The sequence below is a fragment of the Staurois parvus genome, unplaced genomic scaffold, assembly GCF_062004578.1.
Source record: "Staurois parvus isolate SC_StPar_1 unplaced genomic scaffold, SC_StPar_1.0 ptg003801l, whole genome shotgun sequence".
Lineage (NCBI taxonomy): Eukaryota > Metazoa > Chordata > Amphibia > Anura > Ranidae > Staurois > Staurois parvus.
In genome coordinates, this window is record NW_028321597.1 from 27,501 (window position 1) to 37,500 (window position 10,000).

The window sequence follows — 10,000 nt, forward strand, 5'->3', positions numbered from 1 at the left end:
CCACAAGTAGTACAGTGTTACCATGGTGACACTGTACTGCTAGGGTGACTGTATGTAAAAAAAATAAAAAAAATAAATAATATAAAAAAATAAAAAAAAATGTAAACTTTTTTTTTAAAAAATTATTATTTTTGGTTATAAACTAATTTGTGTTATTTTTTTTTTTTGTTTTACTAAAAAGATAACGGAATAAATTTTGGCCAAGATTTATGATGAATTATTATTAATTTGCAAAATTTTATAAGAAAAACACTTTTTTTTTTTTTTTCAAACTTTTGAACTTTTTCATTTAAATAGCAAAAAAATAAAAAATCCCAGCGGTGAATAAATACCACTAAAATAAAGCTTTATCTGTCTCAAAACAATGCTAAAAAATTCATATGGGTACAGTGTTGCATGACCGCGCAATTGTCATTCAAAGTGTGATAGCACTGAAAGCTGAAAATTGGCCTGGACTGGAAGGGGGGAAAGTGTCCGGACTGGAAGGGGGGGAAAGTGTCCGGACTGGAAGGGGGGGAAAGTGTCCGGACTGGAAGGGGGGGAAAGTGTCCGGACTGGAAGGGGGGGAAAGTGTCCGGACTGGAAGGGGGGGAAAGTGTCCGGACTGGAAGGGGGGGAAAGTGTCCGGACTGGAAGGGGGGGAAAGTGTCCGGACTGGAAGGGGGGGAAAGTGTCCGGACTGGAAGGGGGTGAAAGTGTCCGGACTGGAAGGGGGGGAAAGTGTCCGGACTGGAAGGGGGTGAAAGTGTCCGGACTGGAAGGGGGTGAAAGTGTCCGGACTGGAAGGGGGTGAAAGTGTCCGGACTGGAAGGGGGTGAAAGTGTCCGGACTGGAAGGGGGTGAAAGTGTCCGGACTGGAAGGGGGTGAAAGTGTCCGGACTGGAAGGGGGTGAAAGTGTCCGGACTGGAAGGGGGTGAAAGTGTCCGGACTGGAAGGGGGTGAAAGTGTCCGGACTGGAAGGGGGTGAAAGTGTCCGGACTGGAAGGGGGTGAAAGTGTCCGGACTGGAAGTGGGGGGGAAAGTGTCCGGACTGGAAGTGGGGGTGAAAGTGTCCGGACTGGAAGTGGGGGGGAAAGTGTCCGGACTGGAAGTGGGGGGGAAAGTGTCCGGACTGGAAGTGGGGGGAAAGTGTCCGGACTGGAAGTGGGGGGGAAAGTGTCCGGACTGGAAGTGGGGGGGAAAGTGTCCGGACTGGAAGTGGGGGGGAAAGTGTCCGGACTGGAAGTGGGGGGGAAAGTGTCCGGACTGGAAGTGGGGGGGAAAGTGTCTGGACTGGAAGGGGGTGAAAGTGTCCGGACTGGAAGTGGGGGGGAAAGTGTCCGGACTGGAAGTGGGGGGGAAAGTGTCCGGACTGGAAGTGGGGGGGGAAAGTGTCCGGACTGGAAGTGGGGGGGAAAGTGTCCGGACTGGAAGTGGGGGGGAAAGTGTCCGGACTGGAAGTGGGGGGGAAAGTGTCCGGACTGGAAGTGGGGGGGAAAGTGTCCGGACTGGAAGTGGGGGGGAAAGTGTCTGGACTGGAAGGGGGTGAAAGTGTCCCGGACTGGAAGGGGGTGAAAGTGTCCGGACTGGAAGGGGGTGAAAGTGTCCGGACTGGAAGGGGGTGAAAGTGTCCGGACTGGAAGGGGGTGAAAGTGTCCGGACTGGAAGGGGGTGAAAGTGTCCGGACTGGAAGGGGGTGAAAGTGTCCGGACTGGAAGGGGGTGAAAGTGTCCGGACTGGAAGGGGGTGAAAGTGTCCGGACTGGAAGGGGGTGAAAGTGTCCGGACTGGAAGGGGGTGAAAGTGTCCGGACTGGAAGTGGGGGGGAAAGTGTCCGGACTGGAAGTGGGGGTGAAAGTGTCCGGACTGGAAGTGGGGGTGAAAGTGTCCGGACTGGAAGTGGGGGGGAAAGTGTCCGGACTGGAAGTGGGGGGGAAAGTGTCCGGACTGGAAGTGGGGGGGAAAGTGTCCGGACTGGAAGTGGGGGGGAAAGTGTCCGGACTGGAAGTGGGGGGGAAAGTGTCCGGACTGGAAGTGGGGGGGAAAGTGTCCGGACTGGAAGTGGGGGGGAAAGTGTCCGGACTGGAAGTGGGGGGGAAAGTGTCCGGACTGGAAGTGGGGGGGAAAGTGTCCGGACTGGAAGTGGGGGGGAAAGTGTCCGGACTGGAAGTGGGGGGGAAAGTGTCCGGACTGGAAGTGGGGGGGAAAGTGTCCGGACTGGAAGTGGGGGGGAAAGTGTCCGGACTGGAAGGGGGTGAAAGTGTCCGGACTGGAAGGGGGTGAAAGTGTCCGGACTGGAAGTGGTTAATTTATAATATTATTTATTTTTATGGTCTTTTTCACTTTGTGAATATCACATTGGATCCCTGAGTGGATCAGTTCACGTTACACACTTTATTTTAGTTTTTCTTTTTTTTTTATTGGACCTGGTTGATTACACCACTTATTAATATCACCTGGGATCCCTAGTGGATCAGTACACTTTGTACACTTGTTTCTAGTCCCATTTGGACTTGGTTGAATTCATTGGTTAATAATATATTTCACTATTAAGATCCCACCGAAGATAAAGTTCACGTTTATTGTTTACTGTTTATAGCTTAAAGCAGGGGCGGACTGACCATTTGGAAACTCGGGCACTGCCCGAGGGCCCGGGGTCAGTAGGGGGCCCCATGAGATGCCCCTAATACCTTTTTCATAGGCTTTTTTGAGTTTGGTCAAGGACACAGGGGCCCCATGATCCCCTATTGCCCGGGGGCCCCATGAGTTGTCAGTCCGCCCCTGGCGTAGGGACTTCTCCTAGGCCAGGGGTGGGCAACTGTGGCCCTCCAGCTGTTGTAGAACTACAAGTCCCATGAGGCATTGCAAAACTGACAGTTACAAGCATGATTCCCAAAGGCAGAGGCATGATGGGACTTGTAGTTCACCAACAGCTGGTGGGCCACAGTTACCCACCCCTGTCCTAGGCAAAGCTCTCCCGTCACAACCTCCCAATCCGCTCCTCAGGCTCTCTTCTTTCCCGTTCTTGCAGCCCTCCACCCAGACGTCTGTCAGCGTGCCTCTCTGAGGAAGCTGAGGGTAGCGTGCTCGCAGTGGAGTCATCGAGGACCAGATAGGGACAGCCAAAGGGCCAGATGTGGCCCTGGGGCTGCAATTTGCCCAGGTCTGTCCTAACCTCACACCTCTGTATCCAAAACTAGAAAAAAAAAATGGAAATTGTGCGACTGTCCTGCTTATCTACTGGATTTTGAGTCGCTGACCTGAAACCGAATCATCCATTCAGACTTTATGCTGACTTTTCTGAACCGTTTTTTTTTTTTTGTGATGTTCTGATCTTTATTAATCTTCATGGTTCAAACATTTTATTGAATTTTCCAGTGCCGAAAAACAAGCATAGGGCATTTCAAATACAAGTACATAACAAAAGAAGGATAAAGAGGAACAAGTTGCAAAGGGGAAATATCATACAAAAACATGTCACAAGAAACCATGGAGAGACATTAGGGAATTCTGCAAAACAAAGGGAGGCAAGACCTGGTTAAGCTCTACAGATGGAGCACTACTCCCTTGATCTTTACAAATCTTCAGCATCACGTTGATAGGAGCTCATGGATTGGATGCGCAATGACATAATGAAGAGAGCTGACATTTTATGTGTGAACAGTGCAATAGAGCAGGGCTTGAAATTTCCACTCGCATGCTCGCATTTGGCGAGTGAAAATAACATGGGGGCGAGTGTGTCCCAGGCGCTGTGTCAGAGGGTGGGGGGCGGGTGCTACCAGCAGCACCAACCTGCCTCGAGCACTGTGTTGAGGGGGGGCGCACTGCTGGTGCCGCTCCTCAGTGACCGCAGTTTCACTCCTGTCACAGGGAGCAGCTGCTGACACTTGCTGGAGGGAGGACTAGACTTTCTCCTCCCTCCTGCCTGCAGGGGGCAATAGACAGCCTGCACAAGGAGTAATGACAGTGTCCTTCCTCTCTTGTCACGTGACTTATCACATGACCGAAGGAGGGAAAGAAGGAGAAGCTGCATTCACAAAAAGATCTATGAGTAGGGTGAGGTTACACTGATGGGGAAACCTGATGTAAAGGGGGGCTCTGATGGGAACACCTTATATAAAGGGGGACTCTGATGGGAACACCTTTATATAAAGGGGGACTCTGATGGGGACATCTGGTGTAAAGGGGGACTCTGATGGGGACATCTGGTGTAAAGGGGGACTCTGATGGGAACACCTGATGTAAAGGGGGACTTTGATGGGAACACCTGATGTAAAGGGGGACTTTGATGGGAACACCTGATGTAAAGGGGGACTTTGATGGGAACACCTGATGTAAAGGGGGACTCTGATGGGAACACCTGATGTAAAGGGGGACTTTGATGGGAACACCTGATGTAAAGGGGGACTTTGATGGGAACACCTGATGTAAAGGGGGACTTTGATGGGAACACCTGATGTAAAGGGGGACTTTGATGGGAACACCTGATGTAAAGGGGGACTCTGATGGGAACACCTGATGTAAAGGGGGACTTTGATGGGAACACCTGATGTAAAGGGGGACTCTGATGGGAACACCTGATGTAAAGGGGGACTTTGATGGGAACACCTGATGTAAAGGGGGACTCTGATGGGAACACCTGATGTAAAGGGGGACTCTGATGGGAATACCTGATGTAAAGGGGGACTCTGATGGGGACGCTTATTTTCATGTTATGTTTACATTGTTTTGTTAACCACTTGCCCTCTGGACTCTATTAAGCTATTGCTGTTATGTTTAAATTGACTTAATAAAGTTATGTTATAATTGCAGTTTTTTTATATTTTGGACTCTATATACTGCAGAAAAATGTAATTTCATAAGCTTTAAGGGGACGTGGTTGGGGGGACAGGCCTGGGGTGGGGTTGGAGGCGGACCTGGGCAAGGTTTGATGGGGCATCTGGTGGAGAGTAAGGTTTTTGCCTGGCTAGTAGGTCTAGACTTGAAATTGTAAGCCCTGCAATAGAGGATATTGACGCCAGAGACAGCCAGGCAAATAGCATTCCCGGAAGAGGCCTTCTTTGTATCTCTCCAGTTGCAGGGTTCCGGTTTTAGAAGTAAGCGGGGTATCCCTTCCCAGGCTATGCTAGGCGCCTCTGTTCTGTCACCTAATTGGTGTCTGTTATTGGTCTAGATCCTGTCCAATCCTCCGAGTCGCAGGGAGCATGGCTACGATGCTGTTGTTTTGCTGGCACTTCTTGTCAACTACAGAAAATACGAGGTGAGTTTTTTTTTTTTCTTTTTTTTTCCAAATACATTGCTCACAAAAAACCTTTTTTGTTACCGATTTATTAATTGACTTTACACAGCCAGGTTTTATTCATTTTAATTGAACTGCCACTTTTAAAGCGGAACTATACTTGCCTTCCCTCCAGCGATACGGCGTCCCTGCAGCTCCCGCGCCCGGCCGCTGACATCTTCGGGTGGGTGGCTTTAGAGTCTTGATCTTTGGAAAGGGATGATGTCTGAATCCGGCCGGGTGCAAAAAACTATGTAGAGTGGTAGTGAGCTCAAAAAAAAAACGTTTCCCTGCAAGGCAGAGGCATAGCGTGCCAGTATGCATTGTATACTAGCCCATTACGAAGGACTTGCCTTGAAACGAAGACCTCCAGCGGCGCGTTGTCACCACTGCAGAGGCTTCCATCTTCACCCGGTCTTCCTTCCGGGTTCACGGGCTGTGGCCGCTTGATTGGCCGAGCTGTGATGACGCCGCGGCACACAGCCATGAAGGAACGGCATGAGTATACTAGGCATGAAGGCATACGTCATCGAGGGCCGGATAGGGAAAGCCAAAGGGCCGGATATGGCACAGATCGCACAGAGATGAACTACATAAGTTACGATTGCTTGTCTTAGCCATTGTTTAAAATCCACTTTCCCACGTGTGGAATATTGATCGATTGGGCTGTCGACTACAGATCAATTATTCCCATTGGAAGAGATCGATTGGAAAAGAAAGCAATCGTTTATGGAAGCTTGTATGGCTACTATTAGAGTTTGTGTAGATGGATCGAGTTAGATGGCAACTTTCCAGTGGAAGGTCCGCTCTATTCAAAGCCCCTTGATGGAAATGATCGACCTACAGAGGACTGAATTCAAACACACCCCGAAAAACATATAGTGCACAGGAAGGGTGAGGGGTATGGTGGTGGGCAATTACTGGAACCGATCCCCTGTATGGCTCTCCCTGCAGCAGCTGAAAGCCAGCGGGAGGGAGAGGGAAGAAGCCGGCTTGCAGCTGCTGCAGAGAACCATACAGGGGATCAGTTCCAGTAATTGCCCCCCAGTCACACCCAATACCCTCCCTGCCCACATCCGACTCACCTCGCTGCCTGGGCCCCCCCCCCCCCGCTGGCCTGGGCCCCGTACAGGAGGACTGGTGGTACCCCCTTATCCACGGCCCTGGGTTTTGGTAAATCTAAAGGAAAGTTGTATGTATGGTCAGCTTTATCCTGATTTCCCCCCAGTAACACGGTACTCTTTGTATAAACTTCTCTATGTCTGATCTTCAGTGTAATGCCCTGTCAGGGACATCACCAGCTTTTTATAAGCAGATTTCACAGGATGGTTCCATTTGGTACTAAGCCCTCTCCAGCGGCTGGTAATTCATGTCTAATAATCGGATTTCATGTCTTCCTATCATGCAGTCTGTCAATCCGTACATTGTGAAGTTGTCTATCGTGGATGACGAGGGAACACTGAATGTAAGTAATGGCGTATTGCTTTCCTGCCGACTCAGCCTGCTGCTTATTGCCTGTCTCCGAGCTCTCCCGTATTTCCTGGTCAGTAATTCTTCTTCTGTGTCTTGTTCTAGGGGATGGGCCTGGTCATCGCCCGAGCATTGTTTGAGTACAACACGTACGTACCCTTAAAGTGTTACCGGACCCTGGACCCCGCATTCACTATATCCGGTCTCCCCGGACCCCGCATTCACTATATCCGGTCTCCCCGGACCCCGCATTCACTATATCCGGTCTCCCCGGACCCCGCATTCACTATATCCGGTCTCCCCGGACCCCGCATTCACTATATCCGCTCTCCCCGGACCCCGCATTCACTATATCCGGTCTCCCAGGACCCCGCATTCACTATATCCGGTCTCCCAGGACCCCGCATTCACTATATCCGGTCTCCCCGGACCCTGCATTCACTATATCCGGTCTCCCCGGACCCCGCATTCACTATATCCGGTCTCCCCGGACCCCGCATTCACTATATCCGGTCTCCCCGGACCCCGCATTCACTATATCCGGTCTCCCCGGACCCCGCATTCACTATATCCGGTCTCCCCGGACCCCGCATTCACTATATCCGGTCTCCCCGGACCCCGCATTCACTATATCCGGTCTCCCCGGACCCCGCATTCACTATATCCGGTCTCCCCGGACCCCGCATTCACTATATCCGGTCTCCCCGGACCCCGCATTCACTATATCCGCTCTCCCCGGACCCCGCATTCACTATATCCGGTCTCCCAGGACCCCGCATTCACTATATCCGGTCTCCCAGGACCCCGCATTCACTATATCCGGTCTCCCCGGACCCTGCATTCACTATATCCGCTCTCCCCGGACCCCGCATTCACTATATCCGGTCTCCCCGGACCCTGCATTCACTATATCCACTCTCCCCGGACCCTGCATTCACTATATCTGGTCTCCCCGGACCCTGCATTCACTATATCCGCTCTCCACGGACCCCGAATTCACTATATCCGCTCTCCACGGACCCCGAATTCACTATATCCGCTCTTCCCGGACCCCGCATTCACTATATCCGCTCTCCCCGGACCCCGCATTCACTATATCTGCTCTCCCTGGACCCCGCATTCACTATATCTGCTCTCCCTGGACCCCGCATTCACTATATCTGCTCTCCTTGGACCCCGCATTCACAATATCCGGTCTCCCTGGACCCCGCATTCACTATATCCGCTCTCCCCGGACCCTGCATTCACTATATCCGCTCTCCCCGGACCCCGCATTCACTATATCCGCTCTCCCCAGACCCCGCATTCACTATATCCGCTCTCCCCGGACCCGGCATTCACTATATCCGCTCTCCCCGGACCCGGCATTCACTATATCCGCTCTCCCCGGACCCTGCATTCACTATATCCGCTCTCCCCGGACCCCGCATTCACTATATATGGTCTCCCCGGGGAGACACAATAGAATCCTTCAGAGTGGCGAGCGGGGGAAGGGTCAGGTAAATATGTCACATTTACTAGCCCCTTCCTTTCCTGAACGAACACAATAAGTGATTGGTACCGATCATTCACTGTGTTCATTCATAACTGAGTCATCGTAAACTGTGTTTTTTTGGGGGGGAGGAGGGGGGTGGGGGGTTCTTGTGGATTCTAACAGCAGCCCTGACTACAGGTATACCTGTTCAATGAAAAACCATTTGGCAGATATACATGGCTGGCATTAACCATTTGGTGTTTCTCCTTTCAGGCAGTACAGGGACAAAGAGGAGGAAAACCAGACAGGCTTTTTCTCCGCTCTGACCAACATGGTAAGTGGATTTCATTTATTGATGGAAATTCATACATAAATTCTCTATTGCAGCAGCATATCCAGCAGCTGTGTGTTCTAGACCAGGGGATCTCAGTTTTTTTTTTAATATGAAGGTTTGGTAAATGCTTCCTAAATATTCCATGCCCCAACAGTTTAAAAAAAAAAAGTTTATACTCCCACAAAAGTATGGGAATACAAAATATGTATTGAAATTCTGAAGGCTCTAAGTGGAGCTGGTATCACTGTGGTGGATGGGGGTTGTGGAGGGGTTTAGATCACTGTGGTGGATGGGGGTTGTGGAGGGGTTTAGATCACTGTGGTGGATGGGGGTTGTGGAGGGGTTTAGATCACTGTGGTGGATGGGGGTTGTGGAGGGGTTTAGATCACTGTGGTGGATGGGGGTTGTGGAGGGGTTTAGAAGACTGCAGTAGAATTGGTGGCCCTGTGAGAATGAGATTTTTTTAGGGGCTAGGGTGCTCTGTGGGACACTGTTGGAAGCCCTGTGTGGGGTTGAGGCTCTGAAGTAAGGTAGGGGACACTGTAGGATGCTTGGGCCACCATGGAAGGTTGGGCAGCACTGTGGTGGTTGATGAGGGCTCTTAGGGGGCCTTGGGGCACTCTGGGAGGTTGAGCAGCACTGTGGTGAATGATGAGGGCTTGCAGGGTGTATGGGGTCCCTGTAGGAGGTTGGGTAGCACTGTGGTCGGGGATGAGGGCTCTTAGGTGGCCTGGGGTCACTGTGGAAGGTTGAGCAGCACTGTAATGCCTAATGATGGCTGTCACGGGGTCACTGTGGGAGGTTGGGCAGCACCGTGGTTATTGATGAGGGTTGTCAGGGGGCCTGGGGTCACTGTGGGAGATTGGGTAGCACTGCAGTGATTGATGAGGGCTATCAGGGGGCCTGGGGGCGCTGTGGGAGGGTGGGCAGCACTGTGGTGGGGGATGAGGGCTATCAGGGGGCCTGGGGGGCGCTGTGGGAGGTTGGGAAGCACTGTGGTGGGGGATGAGGGCTATCAGGGGGCCTGGGGGCGCTGTGGGAGGTTGGGCAGCACTGTGGTGGGGGATGAGGGTTCCCAGGGGGCCTTGGGGCACTGTTGGAGATTGAGCAGCACTGTGGTAGGGGGATGAGGGGGGCCTGGGGGCACTGTGGAAGGTTGGGCTGCACTGTGGTGGGCGAAGAGGGTTTCCAGGGGGTCTGGAGGCACTGTGGGAGTTTGGGCAGCACTGTGGTGAGTGATGGGGGTTCCCAGGGTGTCTGAGGGCACTGTGGGAAGTTGGGCAGCACTGTTTTGGGAGATGAAGGCTCTCAGGAGGGCTGGGAGCACTGTGGAGGTTGAGCAGCACTGTGGTGGGTGATGAGGGCTCTGAGGGGGTCTGGGGGTCATATGGAAAGTTGGACAGCACTGTGGTGTATAATGAGGGCTCTCGGGGAACCTGGGGGAACTATAGGAGACTGGGCAGCA

At 52.0% G+C, this 10,000-nt stretch overlaps 1 protein-coding gene across 1 annotated transcript in view; it reads left to right on the forward strand.

The window, feature by feature from the left end:
* Positions 1 to 10,000, forward strand: part of ARMH3 (armadillo like helical domain containing 3) — a gene marked incomplete at its 3' end in the record, with an annotated part of 37,787 nt that overhangs the window by 19,288 nt on the left and 8,499 nt on the right. The window contains exons 6-9 of the mRNA XM_089668075.1: positions 5,153 to 5,239; positions 6,666 to 6,722; positions 6,833 to 6,876; positions 8,475 to 8,535. Of these exons, the coding sequence (XP_089524201.1) occupies positions 5,153 to 5,239; positions 6,666 to 6,722; positions 6,833 to 6,876; positions 8,475 to 8,535 (249 nt within the window). The remainder of the gene's footprint in view (positions 1 to 5,152; positions 5,240 to 6,665; positions 6,723 to 6,832; positions 6,877 to 8,474; positions 8,536 to 10,000) is intronic.